The sequence below is a fragment of the Poeciliopsis prolifica genome, unplaced genomic scaffold (assembly GCF_027474105.1).
Source record: "Poeciliopsis prolifica strain line A6 unplaced genomic scaffold, Auburn_PproV2 SCAFFOLD018, whole genome shotgun sequence".
NCBI lineage: Eukaryota > Metazoa > Chordata > Actinopteri > Cyprinodontiformes > Poeciliidae > Poeciliopsis > Poeciliopsis prolifica.
The window spans coordinates 1,475,432-1,490,624 of NW_026562393.1; the positions used below are offsets into that span (position 1 = coordinate 1,475,432).

General features: G+C 37.9%; 1 protein-coding gene across 1 annotated transcript in view; it reads right to left on the reverse strand.

The window, feature by feature from the left end:
- rnf213b (ring finger protein 213b) overlaps positions 1 to 11,439 on the reverse strand; it is a 35,885-nt gene extending 24,446 nt beyond the window's left edge. Inside the window, exons 1-22 of the mRNA XM_055043231.1 lie at positions 11,387 to 11,439; positions 10,354 to 10,497; positions 9,430 to 10,268; positions 9,192 to 9,350; positions 8,056 to 8,225; positions 7,677 to 7,960; positions 7,352 to 7,590; positions 7,003 to 7,209; positions 6,714 to 6,930; positions 6,578 to 6,633; positions 6,340 to 6,505; positions 6,126 to 6,269; positions 5,311 to 5,409; positions 5,103 to 5,231; positions 3,917 to 4,082; positions 3,649 to 3,816; positions 3,422 to 3,571; positions 2,708 to 3,339; positions 2,007 to 2,166; positions 1,697 to 1,914; positions 597 to 740; positions 369 to 521 (exon numbers count right to left, since the gene is read on the reverse strand). Coding sequence (XP_054899206.1) covers positions 369 to 521; positions 597 to 740; positions 1,697 to 1,914; positions 2,007 to 2,166; positions 2,708 to 3,339; positions 3,422 to 3,571; positions 3,649 to 3,816; positions 3,917 to 4,082; positions 5,103 to 5,231; positions 5,311 to 5,409; positions 6,126 to 6,269; positions 6,340 to 6,505; positions 6,578 to 6,633; positions 6,714 to 6,930; positions 7,003 to 7,209; positions 7,352 to 7,590; positions 7,677 to 7,960; positions 8,056 to 8,225; positions 9,192 to 9,350; positions 9,430 to 10,268; positions 10,354 to 10,455 — 4,602 coding nt within the window. The 5' untranslated portion in view covers positions 10,456 to 10,497; positions 11,387 to 11,439. The remainder of the gene's footprint in view (positions 1 to 368; positions 522 to 596; positions 741 to 1,696; positions 1,915 to 2,006; positions 2,167 to 2,707; positions 3,340 to 3,421; positions 3,572 to 3,648; positions 3,817 to 3,916; positions 4,083 to 5,102; positions 5,232 to 5,310; positions 5,410 to 6,125; positions 6,270 to 6,339; positions 6,506 to 6,577; positions 6,634 to 6,713; positions 6,931 to 7,002; positions 7,210 to 7,351; positions 7,591 to 7,676; positions 7,961 to 8,055; positions 8,226 to 9,191; positions 9,351 to 9,429; positions 10,269 to 10,353; positions 10,498 to 11,386) is intronic.
- Between the last annotated feature and the right edge of the window lie 3,754 nt (positions 11,440 to 15,193).

A 15,193-nucleotide genomic window follows, 5' to 3' on the forward strand; every position in this document is an offset into this window, starting at 1 on the left:
AAATAATTAGAGCTTAATTTTTCTTATTTGTATTCTTGGAGGTGTCATGTCTTACACATATTTCATACTATAAGCGAACATGTTTTCTTTACATTTCAATTTGTGGAGCAATGAATTCAATTTTGTTATCTAAAAAGATACAAAATTGATTTTAAGACAAAAATATTTGTTTAGAGTATCAAGTGATTCAATGTGATGCATGTTTGCATCACCTTGATATGACTAAGCTACACGTTATGTTGGTCTTAACTAATTAAATAAAAAATTTAATAATTAATTTAAAACAAGCAGAAAATATATCAGAGTTTGTGTTTTATTGGTTTTTATTCACTAATGAAGTTCTAATTGTAACAATGAAAGTCTCATACCTCTGTGAATCTGTTGACCTGTTCTCTGCCATGTTCCCCTTTAGATGACATCAACATTAGTTTGTTCTGAAGCTCCAGCAGATCTTCAAGCTTGTAGCTTTTCACCTCATTTCCTGCTTTTACTGTCACCAGAACCATATTTTGAAGACATCTCTGAAAATGGACAAAATCGGTCAGAAATGTCTCAAATACAGCTCCAAAGTGTATTAAGTAGGACTGGCTCTTTACCTTCTCTGTTTTTTCACTAGACCATCCGATGTGATAAACTCCATGTGTGTTGATGGAGGAAGCGAGCGAGAGCGAAGACTGCTCCACAGAGCCGTGCGTCTCCTTCAGAGCCTTCAGCCAACTCAGCAATCGGGTCGACTCTCTCTAAAAGACAAATCCAGTACCGTCAACATTACAGCTAATCCAGAACCTGAACTTAATGAGCCTGTGTACAGTGCTGTGTAAAAGTTTCAGACCAACCCCATTTATGTCCATTTTAAATCCAAGGAGAGATATAACGAGGGTATGCTTTTAAAGAAGATTAAATGAAAGGATTTCAAGCTTTTTTTGTTTTGTTTACTTTTTTTGATCTCTGCAAAGTTGGCTGCTACGTCGAGATGCTATGCTAGTTTTTTCTTTTGCTCACTTTTCCAGTCGATAACTTTAATTAAAGGTCACCGAGTATGCTTCTTTTAACAGGTTAGGATAGGCCTATAAAAACAAAATGCTTATTGGATAATGATTTTTCACTCTGCTCAGTTTGAGCAGTTTCTTTCTGAATGAGCAGTTTTAGAGCCTTTGTTACTTTAAATCTATATGAGCTGCATATTTCTCAACTCAACACTAACACTCGCATGTAAAAATGGCTGCAAACAGATGTGCAATAACTGTACATCTTTGAAAAGCATCCTGCACAACCAACAAGATTGTAGCAAGTGGTGTCTAGATGCTAAGTTGACAACAGAACACTTGTCTTTTCCAGCAGCCATTGTATAAATCAGGTTGCCAAATGTCCTGGAGCTCAGCTTTGGTTGCTAGATGATGGACAGGGCTTTGGAGAGATTGCTAGGTAACGACGCAGTGTCCGTCAAATGTGACTTAACAATTTTGAAGTTTTTGAAACATCTCATTTTCCAGACACCAAACAACCTAAAGTTACTACCACAAAACAGCAGGTGGTTTTTTCAGTGTTTGTGAAGCCATGAGAATTTTGAATAATGTACCCCTTTAAAAAAAACAACAAACTTTACAAACTGTTAAAGAAAATTAAGATCCGTGAAGTGAAAATCTAACAAGGTTTGGATCAAGAAGAGACTCGGTCAAAGAAAGTATCTCAGTACCAGTTTGTCAGGGAGCTTCTCGTCTCTGCTCTGGGCGTCCCACACCTGCTGAGCACAAATCATGAAATCCTGGAAGCTGGTCTGATGGGAGAGGGAGTAGAGCAGGGGGCCGTATCCCATCACCGCATCATGAAAGCAGGCCACCTGGTCAATCTCCGTGTCGTTTTCTCCAGCAGATATTGAAGCTAGCTCAACATAAACTTTGACATCGCTCATTGCTGGAAAAAGGACACAACAGAGACAAGTACCACTTATAGTTGCTTCTTGCAGGATTAACCTGAAAATTGTGATTATTATGGTGTCAACCTACTTTTGAGGTTCTCTCTGACCCAACTGATCAGAGGTTGGCTGTTAAGAAACTCTTCCAGACATGCAGTGTTTTCCCTGGTGACAGCAGAGAGCTGCTGCCTGGCATGAAACATGTCGTCACTGAGAGAGCTCAGGACCTGCTGCTTAAATCTGTCTTCATCCTGAAGAAGAGACAAAAATGTCACAGTAGAGTATTAAAAGTGAAAATGATCAAACATTTTTCTAGGAAAAATGACGACAAAAGCAGGTGAGTCTTAAATAACCATAAAAAAGGCACTAATATCCAGGATTTCAAAACATCCCAAATGTAAAAGATAATAAACTATTTTGTTTGTAATCATTCTTATACAAAATATTCATTCTTTTCCAGACTGAATTTAGACAATAATTACAAATTTATAGCAAATATTTTTTTACATAGCAACAGTGGAGAAGAAATAAAAACAAATAAATACATAAAAAAATCCGAAGATTTTTCCAAAATCTATAGTTGATGTTCAGGCCTGGGAAGTGGTTGGACTCCCAAACCATTTCCTGAAGGTTTGGGAGTCTTGTTTTTGTTTGTTTAATAGTTTGTTCTATAGTGTAAACTTTATATTTAATGAACCTCTTATTGAAAGAACTGGGATCTCTGATTGCAAAGCAAAAAATTAACAAAGCAAATTCACAGTTAAATTTTATGAGGAGCATTTAGTTTGTTACCAGTTGCCTGAGGGAGCTAATTTCGCTGAAGTTTCCGGAAAGCCCCATCATCTGGGCGATTCTCAGGACTGCTCTGGCTGCAGCCGCTGCATCGTGCAGCTGTCTGTACTCCTGGATCCGATGCAGCCTCGTCTGGACCCAGTCCTTCTCGGCTGTGACTCCTCCTGCTGTGGAAATGACCTCTGACATGAGATCCAGCTCCTTCACCAGCAGCTTTCCATCCCCCTGATCACCAGAGTCCGCTAGCATCTGGTCGAGCTTCCAAAACCTGATGTTTGCCTCAGCGATGCTGACTCCAAGGTGGAAGAATTCCTCCAGCAGAGGTGTCCAGATGCTCTCAGAGACCTGAGTTAGAGTCAGTTGAACCGGAGGCGAGGCGGGAAATCTAGATTCTGCTACGGATGCTGCTTGTTTGACCCACGAGGAGAGGATCAGGTTGCTGTGATGCAGTTTGTGCATCTCTGAGGACATTTTCAAGACATTCATGCTGATTCTATTCCACAGGACTGCAGGAGGACCAGTCTTCTGGAGCTTTCTTTCTGCATCAATGGCCTGAACAAGCACCAGTTTGTTCAGACTCACAGCATGGAGGTCTGCGCTGTGCTGCGCTTCAAGAGTCGACACCTCAGGAACTGATGAATTATAAAAAACACAATGTCAAAAGTTGAAGTAAAGATGACAATGACATACGAATGGAGAGTCTGATATACTGACCTGTGATGCTTTCCGTAATCTTCGCCAACATCTTTATCAGTGTATCTATCTCCTGTTTCCGCTGCATAAAAGCATTCAGGTCCTTCTCTCTCTGAGTCAAAACAATGTCAGCATCAGCTGGAGCTTTCTCAGACTTGGTGTTCTTCTTGTCTGTGGAAGAGATTTTTTCTGAATTAATATTCTGTTCGGATGAAAGTTTAATTTGCCATTTACTGACAGACGCTTACATTGCTGGTAAAGTCGCTTGAACTGCTCTCGGTATTTCAGACATGTCTGCAAGTGTCCCAGAAACACACTTCCTTCAAGCAAGGACGCCACCAGGCGATGGACAGCTTCCACACAGCTGTGGACAACCTGTCCCGCCATATCGTCCACCTGGATTGATTTCCAAGACCCTTAGAAACAAAACGATGAGGTTACTGTAAAAAACATGTCAATGCAGAGCTTTGACAAAAAAAGAAAAAATTTTTTGTGCGATTCAAATAAATGTCCCACAGTTAGAGAGCAGGAAGTTCACAGCTGACTGAGGATCCAGCAGCTGGACCACCATGTTGTCTCTGAACCGGGCAGCAGACTCGACCACAACAGCAGACGTGACTGTAGGAGGAAGATCTTTCACATTCGCAGTCAGACTTCTCATCAAGTCTCCTTCTTTTCCTCTCTGTGAACAGAATGAATATGACTTAACTGCTGTTAAAGGTACAGAGTCTAACTTTTATAATAAATGTTGTTTTTTTTGCATATTTGTTACAAATGTCACTTTGTTGTGAGCTTTTCTTCCTCCCTCTGCTCCCAGTATGCAGAAATACACTTCTTGATCAAGAGCAACCAATCAGAGCCAGGAGGAGCATTTTAGTGCTGTCAATGACATTTGTGTACATAACGCTCACAGTCTCCCTGTTGCTCTCTGCTACATGACAGCTGGTTCACTACAAAGGTGCTTGCAGTGAGTGCTAAGGCTAGTTAACATGGCCAACGATGAAGCCATATGAATAGTTTTTCTGGAAGTTGTTTCTCCACCATTAGCTCACTTAGAAGCATGTACACGAGGTTGATTGACAGTGCTAAGACCCTCCTCCTGCCTCTGATTGGTCGTTTCTGACAAGGAGTGGTGCGTTTTTGCACATCATATAGTAGCTCAGGTTGATCTTTTCACAGATTATCTGTTTCATATCAGACTCTTAAGACACAGTGGCAGTTTTAACAAATATGTAAAAATAGTTACAGTGCGTAACTATTTAAAACCAAGTTACAGACTGTGGTTTTAAATAGTGTTGCATAAACAAACAGTCACTTTGTGCAGGGTAAATGTAAATGTCTAAAAGACCCAACAAACCGGACCTGTGGCCTGTTTCACTTTCTGGCTTCAGGTGGAAGTTGATGAATAATAAAACAGGAACAAACAGGTTTAAATTCAGTTTTTACCCAATGAAAGTTATTGAACTGAATAACTGGCTGTTCTCTAATTTAGTGGGAATGTGCAGTAAGCAAAAACTGTTAGGAAGTCTGAATACCCCTTATATCCTAATTGTACTGAAAATTATTTTTCTGTATTGTGTAACTTTTAAGACCACATTGTGATCTACTTTATAAAATATTTCTGTCATTTTTCAAGAAAAAACAAACATTTGCAGCTCCACAAACTGAGTAAATCACAACTGATCTCTATCCAGTTCCATACCTGACAGATAGTCTTGATGGCTGAGTGAAACATCTCGTTGAAACAGTTCTGGACAACATGGTGTCTTTTGCCCAAAGCAGCCACAGGTGAATCCAGGCAACAGATCAGCACTTTATCCTCGTCGCTGACCTACAAAGACATGTCTCAGGTGAGCAAATTGTTCTCATTTTAGATAGAAAAGAGTATTTCCCACTGTGGACATGTTTACCTCATTTATTCTCTTCTTCAGATCTTTCTGAAGCTGTGCCGCCCATTTTGAGGAAACGTCTTCAGAAAAATATTCAACCTTCAGCAGCGTGTCCCACAGCTGCTCAATCAGCACAGAAATGATGGTTCAGATAAATAAAAACAGGTTCAGTAATGTAAAAATGAGTTTACTCTAAACATTAAGTTGTATGAAAGCAGTTAAATATGACCTTGTATTTTCACCCATTACTTTTATTTTGTCTTTCACAGAAATAAACTATTTCTAAACTTTTTACTTTATTTATGTTATATTGGACTAACTGCTAGCTAATTTCCAGACCCAGTTTCTGGCTGTGGTTTTCCATTAAAAAAGAAATATATTAATTTTTTTAATGTGGAATGGATATTAGACAACAGAAAATACTGAAAATGTTTTGATTTAGTAAAGATTACATTTTCAAGTGTACAAAAGAAAAAATATTTGCCAAAATCAGGCCTTTGAAGTTGTCGGCGCGATATCTTGTAATTACTTTTAGTTGAGGTTATAAATGTCTGTCAGATTATTTCCCTGAGTTTTCTACATTTATTGATTTTCAGGCGTGTTTTTGAGAATAGGCTGAAGTTCCATTATTAATTTACCCAGAAAGCATGAGTATAAGAAAATAAGTATTTTGTTTTGTTCATTTTAAAAAGGAGCAGGTGCTTTACAAAATCTGATTGGAAACCAGTCAACTATATCTGATCAGTGCCAGTTTACAGTCTTTAGTATTCTGATTTCTAAATATTTAATTGTAACAAAATAATATATCAGTATTGCAATTTTTATCAGCTATATACCTCAATTTCCCTTGGATATGTGAGTGATTTTGCAGATACAAGTGGTTTCTCCAGCAGTTTGTCTCTCCACTGACTGATCCACTCCTGCACAGCAAACAACTTCTCCACAACTCTCTGCTCCGACGCCTCATTGCCTTTTTCAGACTAAACCAAACACAAAGGGAATTAATCACAGATAGAAGTTTAGGAGGAAATACAAGTAAAAGATGGATACCTCTCCTCTCAGCTTCATCTCGATTATCTCAGCCAGTTTCAGCACCAGCTGCAGGGACTGGACCACAGTTTGGTACCATGGAACAATCCTGGCAATCTCACATGTGCATTTCAACACACTGATGCTGCTCTCAAACGCTGACTGCAGGCTCCCAGATTTAGCCAGTCTAATTACAAAAACAAAAATAAATTTACACACAGTAATATAAAGCCTGAGGGTCTGATGAATATTCCTGTACCTGTCCTTTTGTTTATCTGCCTCCATGAGGATGTGGCTCAAAGATTTATCAGCCAGCTGCATGCAGACAAGATTATCAAGCAAATATTAGAAATATACAAGTTCACCATCATGGCTCTAATTCGATCTTTTCTTACTTTCACATTTACTTCACATTGTTTGAGAGCCATTTTCTCTCTACATGTTTGCAGCCGGTACAACAGGCTCTGGATCAGGTGTTCTGCTCCGACTCCAGTCAGGCGGGAAAATTCAGGAAGATCATCAAACGGGATCAGAGCCAACCAGCTCATCAAGAGCAGAGGCATCTCTGCTGCAGCTGCTGGTAAGTTTTTCTGGATCAATGAGAGTATTCTCCTGCAACAGAGCAAAATATGTCAAAAGAGATCAAAAGAAATACAGTTAACCTGGTCCGAAAAAAGGACTCACCCCCTTTTTTCAGTGTGGAACTGCACATTTTCTCTGAATCTGATAAAGTCGATGCCTTTGAGTCCTGACCAGTCGTGCTCTTCAACATTTGGACCCACTTTAGTTGCATCAGCTCCCGGCTGTATGAGCCTGAAGAGCAGAGGAGGGAGAAGGACGAGCTCTGCCACAGCCTCCCGGGCACAGAGGTTCATCAAACCTATCACCGTGCTGAAGGATAAAACGATTGGATAAACAATATTCGTTCACTAAGTAATAAAGCAAAAATAGCAACATTTACCATCTCTCCAAAACTGCACCTTTTTTTTAAACTACTTTCCAAAAGTTTAAATATTACAAAAACATAACCTACAACTGAGGAACTTCTAATGAAGTGCTCAGCTCCTCGAGGTTCTTTGTGTCCATCGCAGCCTCTGAGGTCACCAGCAGACACAACTCGGCCCAGCCTTTCACTCCAAGGTTGATGTTATTTGCGACCATGAAGACAGACAGACCCAGAACCAGAGGACTGGAGCGTCTGCATTTTTCTGGGAATTTCTCCTTTGACTCTTTTAAAATCTGCACCAAGGTCTCTGAAATCAGGTCTGATGCCTGCAGATACAAATGTTTGTTACTGATGAAATGTTAGAAGTACAAACTATAATATTTTATGCTTTATTAGCTTCTGGAGAGCTAACCTTGACTATAGGAGGTTTGGAATGGTCCTGGTATGAAATTCGACTGGGAGCTGTACTGAAACTCTGTATAAAATGCATCAACTGGTCACACAATGTCTTAGTGCTTTGTCTGTCTGATGGAGTCCATTTCTGGAAGATGTTATTCAGAAGAGTTGATGCTGAAGTCTGCCACACATTGGAAATTTCATCGCCTCTAGATTTCTTCCACCCAACAAACTGTAGGCCAGTTTTTAAAAAATTCTGTCCATCATCGCGGCAGATAAAGCCTTCATAAACGTGCAGTTCTAGGTAAACACACACAGATCTGTCATTAATTTACATGAGTCCACTAAAGCCAACATGAATGATTTATTTTGGCCACATCAAGTTTTGTGTTTACCTTTTATTGTTGGGTCCACTGGAATTTGTAAAGTCCTGTAAGCTGCTCCAATAAGTTCCTTTTTTCGCTGCTTAACACCGTACCAGTATGTCAGCCAAATACCTCTGTTCAATTTACTTTCTTCAACGGAGAGATGCGCTTCTACCACGTAGCCTTCCTGCTTCAAACCACTGAACATAAAACATTTGAGGTAGCATAATTATTACATTTCTGCAAGTACGTAGTTTGGAATAAAAATAATAATCTATCCTCAAATTATTTATCTTTGATTTGACCAAACGGTTTAAAAACAGTCAATTCAAAACACTTTATATTTTTATTTTCTTAAATCTACATAATGTATATTTTTCAAGTAAAAAAAAAACCAATTTGATTTCCTAAAGCACCACGACTTTTATCTGGTGGCTTTTAAATATGCAAAATGATTGGCAAGTGGTTTACAGGACAGTGAAACAAAGCTGAAATGGTTTGAAAGACTGGTCAGATAGGATGATAATAGAGTTATGTTTTCATGTGGTTCACCACAAGCATCGTACAGTATCTAAACTGTACCCTGCCGATATTGTGTAAATTGCAAGTTTGTGCAAAATTATTGCAGTGATATTGATTGCAAGGCAGCTAAGTGCTTCTTAAGAGAGTTGTTTTGCTTCCACTGACCCAAAATGGTCTACGCGATAGTTTATTTCCTGCTTTTGGTCTCTGGTCCTCTTGCATTCACATATGCATTCAAACTCCAGAGTTCACTTCAACCGAACCAAGAACTTGGTTTTTAGATGGACCAGAGTTTATTTTTTTGGTCTGCATTGGAGTTTGATTGCGCATTCACACCTCCTCAAAAAAAACGTACCTTCTACACAAACAATCTGGAGTTTGATTAAAGTGTACTAAACAAAGCTGATGTTAATGCACCGTCAAGCTGAGAGGTTTATGTAAATTTTTTTGTTTTGGCAAACTTTGCCATTTTGGTAAAAACAAGCGTAAAAAGCTAAAAAGATTATAAGATGCAGATTAGTATTTTAAAAATGGAAAAAAACAATAATCTTTAATCTGTTGTAAATGTTGCTGTTCATTAATAATAGATCAAAGTCAAAGGTATGAAGTAAGTGGGTCTGAGCATCACTGAGAATAATACTCACACAAAATGTGTTATTTTAAAGGACAGAGATTCTCCTTCTTCAAAACACATTTGGAGTGTGTCGTGTTCTTGGTTGAATCTGAACTTCTTGTCCAGAACAGTGTAGATGTGCAGTGTGAATATGGGAACTCCAGGAAGAGGCCTGACTGGGCTCCTATCTCTGTGAAGAAAAAAATAGTGAATTTTTATTTTTTAGGCTCAGCATCAAAGATGAACAAAGCTGCCGAATTCAGACACACCTTGTGCTTAGAGGTTGTTCAGCGGCTTTTTTTGAAGCTGTCAAACTGGACTGTTTCTCTCCTCCTTCCCCACCAGAGACTGCTGTGGCGTATGACTTTGGTTGGCAGTCTTTATCAGACTGAGATGTTGCTGCTTCAGCAGAAGATTTCCCAGGCTGATCGTTCTCATTTTTAGCCATTGACTCTGTTGTGCTGCCTTTGACTGGATCGTCTTTTGGCCCCGGAGTAGTGCTGCTTTGCTGCAGCTCGGGTTCAGTCTCTGCAGGAACAGCAGTGGCTGGTTGAATCTCTTTACGCTGCATGTCATCTTGTTTTGGATCAAGGAAGTCTGTCTGTGTTTCCTGGCTCTTCTGAGACACAACTGCAGTCTGTGTGAATTTATTTATACCTTTATGCTTCTTTGTTTGTGTCTGAGCTTCCACCTTCTGTTCATCTTTCTGGAATTTTTCAGCATTTTCTTCTTTTTGCAAGTTTTGTCCAGCCTGGAGAGACTGTTCTTTGACAAACAAGCCTTCCTCAGTTTGGGTACTTGTGGTCTCAACAACCTCATTCTTATCTTTTTCTGTGCTTTCACTTTTCACATCTGAGATGCTCTTTGTTCTCCCCTGGGATTTTTCAACATTTTCTTCTTTTGGCAGGCTTTCCCCGGCCTGGAGAGACTGTTCTTTCACAGCCAAGCCTTCCTCGGTTTGGCTACTCGTGGTCTCAACAACCTCATTCTCATCTTTTTCTGCAATTTCACATTTTAAATTTGAGACTGTCTTTTTACTTCTCCCATGTCTTCTTTGTCTTCTTTTCTTTTTCTGAATGTTCTTGGTGGGATTTACAGATTCGTGCTGCTGAAATATACATATAAATGGTTTAAAATAGTTCTTATATGTAGAAAAATAACGGAATAAAAACATATTACATCTGCAGTTCTACCTCAGTTCTCCTTCGGGGTCTTTTGGTTGCAACATCGTCATTTTTCCTGGATTTCTCCTCTGATTCAGTGGTACTGTGGAAGTTTGCTCCCCCGTCCGCCATCTGTGGGGACAACTTTCCACGGACAACCTCTTACTCTGATCTCTACAGCACAGCAAAAGTACAATGTCTGCATCCACTCAGTATGAAAATGACATTATTTTGGTCCTTTAATAATGCATTTGAACCATACTTTTCCAGACTCTTTTAAATATGACTTCAACATGCAGCTACACACACTGACCAGAAAATCTGGAGAAAATCTGGTCTGACTAATTGGACAATGTTTGACTTGAGGACACTTTTAAACCTAATCAAGCCTGATTTATGCTGGAAGCTTTTGATGCCTAATAATAATATGCAGTTTCTCAGCAACTTACTTTAAGACATTTAACCAATCTGTGATGGCATGATATGCACATATTTGAGCCTGAAATTATAACCCTACAGTCTGTAATAATAAATTCAAACGTAATTATTGTTTCTGTTGACTTTACTGCAGTATGAAAACTAGATTTATTACTTCACTAAAAGGTCAGAAAAGTTAATGACAGATGTTGTGTGCATGTAGGGTGAACTTTGATACTGAATGAACTGTAATAAAATGAGATCATTTGGTTTTTAGGTTCATGATTTAATTAATTCAAAGTCTTTGACAAACTCCATCACAGCTCTAAATGGATAATGTTTAAGACTCATTTTCCACCTATAATTAATAATAACCTGCTTTACTTGAATAAAAAAAAATAGAAAATGACACATACTCATAATGTTACAGCCATATAACGAGTATTGAACCGTTTTAAAACTACAAAAGCTCCAGACTTTTAAGTTTTGTTGTTTAAGCTAGCTAAATGCTAGTGATGACTTTTAGAGTTAAACACAAACTGATTGAGGATGTTTATCATCTATGCCGTCTGTCGTTCATCAGTAAAACTACCAAATCTGAGACTGAATAGAATCTAAATCAGATTTAAAGTCATATTTTGCTTACCTGTGCGTCTGTCAGCCGCAGGTCGAGTGTAAACAGAAATGCTCTTGTGATCGTTTATTACACTCTAACATCAAGGGAAGGGACGGTCCGCAAATGTGTCGTCTGTCCTACAAACGGGTTATTTTATCTACCCGTCACTTAATAAGGTTACTTAAGATAAACTAGTTTAATATAAAAACACTTGTGCGCAATAACTAATACGAGTATATAGATAAATTGGGCGATAACGCATAGCTTTACGTGACTTTCTGTTGTTGTTTATTGCGTAATTTTCTGACAGTCCCTAGAGCACTTGAAAGTCTCTTCAGTTTCGTTTCTGCTTTGGTCTCATCGAAGAAGAAACTTACGCTGCGTTTGGAAGTTTCGACTTTGATTTTCGCAAAAATAATTGATAAATTACCGGCTATCTTGCTTTGCGGCATGGTCTATCAGCTCTATGTTTTAAAACATAAAGCTGATAGACAATGTGTTTGTATTCGAGTCGAATACAAACACAATTCAGAAAATTCTTAAAGAAAAACATCAGAAACTGAAATATTTATTGACAAAAACAGACGTCTAGGAATAATCGGTTCACAAGTTCTTAAAAGCAAATTTTATTGTTTAATTTTTCCAAATTAAACAATAAAAAAATAAATTAAAAACACAGAAAAAAGATATATGCCTTTATTCATATAGTATTTTTTAAAAGAAATACATTTTTAATGACTCAAAGATAAAGAAAACTAGAGGAAAGTATAATATATTCCTCGAATTAGGGAAACATAATCTAAGTAAATAATGTACTCAAAAAATTATATAAATCAACATAAATCCATAGTATTAAAGTTTTCAATCTTATATCCAAGTAGAATTTGACAATTCACATAACTCTAAATTTAAATGTATGTTGCATTTTTGACATCCTATAAAATCATACAAGGTCACAAATTTTAAATAGTCTAATAAAACAGAAGTGATTATTTAAATCTGTTTGTGAAATGTAATTTTCAAAATTACATTTCCAGTAAGGAGGAAATTATAACACAACGTAATTTATCCCCCTAACTTGTGAAAAATGTCAAATGATCGGAAAGTGACTGTAAAAGAAATCCCTCCTCTCAAAGAAAAGCACAAAAACCTGAATGAAGTTTGCCAGACCAAAATTGGCCAGGAGGATGTAAAATTTAATTTTTGGGACACCGGAACAGACGCCACGTCTGATGTACTCTAATTACAGCATTTAGAAAAATAACCTCATACCAGCTGTGAAGCAGGCAGAGGTGTCATGGTTAGGAGACGTTTCTCTGCAGAACATGACCAACTCACCATCATAGGATCCTTAATAAATTCTGCCACGAATCAGTGGTCGCTTGAAGATAATATGAGAGGAAAGAACAAATTAAAACAGATGGATGACTTGAAACTCTTCATCATCTCTGAGCTGCTGATGAGGAGTGGGGTAAACTGTCCTCAGACCTCAATAAAAAAGGTTATTTCACTCAAAGGTAGTAAGACTAGGGTGAAGAAAACCCTTTTGTTGACTTGTTAAAGAAGAAAAGCAATATTAATCTTTGCAGTTAACCTGTAATAAAATCAAATAAAAATAAAATTACAGATCAATCTGTAAATATTCGTTTATAAAGAACAGAATAATTGATAAAACATTTACTCACAGCTACAAAGACTCTAAGAAATCTCAATGATTGTGGAAATAGTTTCTCATAGGTAAACTACAGCTCCAAAGTGAACATTTTGATGTCATCATTGCTGTGAGCCAACAGGTTTCTGGATTCGCCGAACTACGACCCTGCTCCTTCTCCCAGCAGGTCGGCTTGCTCCTTTCGCTGCACCCTCCTCTCTTGTCCACCATCTGGGTGTTTGCGGATCTTTACTTTGTGCTGCAGGTTTCCTTCCAGACCGAGCATCGTCCACGAAAGACTCGACGTCTCCAAACCTGGCAGTGAGCTCGACGAGACGCTCCTTCAGGGCGTTGAACTCTTTGTAGAGATCTCCAAGAGCTTCTGACAGCGGCTGAATCCTGCAGGAATGCAAACAGATTTATCCCCTTAGACACAATTAAAGTAAAATCTACCACCGCTTAGAGATTACAAACAAATGAACAGACCAGTAAAATATAGAAAGCTATAAAATATTTGGCAGATTTTCCCACGTATAGCTGCTGCCAAACAACATCACAACCCAAAAAGAGTGGATCTCTACATTTGAACTCTGGTAATGGGTGAATGTTATCATTTAAAGAGGGAACAGCTCCCAGTTGATTTTCTTAGAAGTCTGGGACTTTACTTTGGATTTCAGCTTTTTTGTGGAGAAGAAAATAGGATGTGCTAAATGTTAGACCTAATAAAAGAAAAATCTATTTATAGTAGATGAAGAGTTTGTGAAATCATCCAACAAAAAACTGCAGAGACTAAAAGATGTAGGATCCCATCGCAGATCATCAGCTATGTGTGGAAACTAAATTCTGCTTTCTATCCATCAAATTGTCATTTTAGAGAGATTCAACTTATGAGGCAAGTGGGTAAGACAATTATTGTGATAGCTTGATATTCATTTTAAAAATTCATACTTAAATTACGTATCAGTTTGGTAGGTAACAAATAAGGTACATGATTAAAAAATGTTTTGAAAAGCAACTTATAGCCACTCAGAAAGCCTGGAGAACTTTGGATCAAGCCTGGAGCTTCCTGACCTTCCGTAGTCGGGCAGTACAGTGTTGTGGTCATGCAGCAGCAGATCTTTGACCTGCGTCATGATGGCGTATTTCCAGTTGTCTAGAACCAGCGTGAGGTTTGCGCATCCTTTGCTGTTCATCTTCTCAGCTGCAGGTCAGCAAATCAATTAGACAAATTTTATTGAATTGTTTGTGTTAGTCTCAGAAATAAAACTCAAATAGCAGAAATGCTCTGAATGTTTTTAAAGATTTTCTTGTCTTTTAGACTTGCTTGTTTTCTTTCTTTCTTTTCTTTTTTCACAAATTCCAGGTAGAGTAGCAGCAGTTTTATACATTATTCAAAAACTCTGAAATAAAGTTAAACTTGTCTACAAAAACATGTTTTACCTATTAAGCAAATATAGTTTTACATCATAAATAAGTCACAGAAAACTGTCTTAAATTTATCTGAAGATAAAATGTTTACAACTTACAATAGATTCTCCCAAAATGCACTTAAAAACTATTTGCATAATAATAATAAAATGATCAAATGTCACAAGCCATAGATGTCATACAAATGGAGCAGAGACAGAGTTGCATTCACCGTCCAGCGCTGGGGCCAAACTGAGCAAAGCTTGTGGATGGAATCAAGTGAGGCAATGATTGTAGTGCAAGTTTAGCTTTTCATTCTTTCAATCTGTACCTAATCAGTTTCAGTCAGTTTATGTGCGACTGTTGGCAGACTCACATAAACATAAGGTAAGCTGCAGCATGTAAGCAGTTAAAAGGGGCTAATAGAGACAGAGGAAAAGATAAAACCTACCACAATATACTACAAAGACCAGTCAAATAAAAACTAAAATAACAACAACCAACTCATGCTGTCAGAAACCTACTAACAGAAACTCGCTCCTTAATTCCATAACTTAGTAGAAGTTCAGACCGAGATGAGAAAAAAGATTTAAGGCATCACAGTAAAGACAGAAATATTCATCCCACTGACAAATTAAATTTTTTTTTCCTTCAGCCAAGTAAATTTTTAAGATGAATGAGACAGAAGTCTCTTAAAAACAAAACAAAAAGAATATCAGATTTTTTAAAAATGTGGTTTTGTGGGCATTACAGCAATAAAACTTGTTTACCAGCTTATT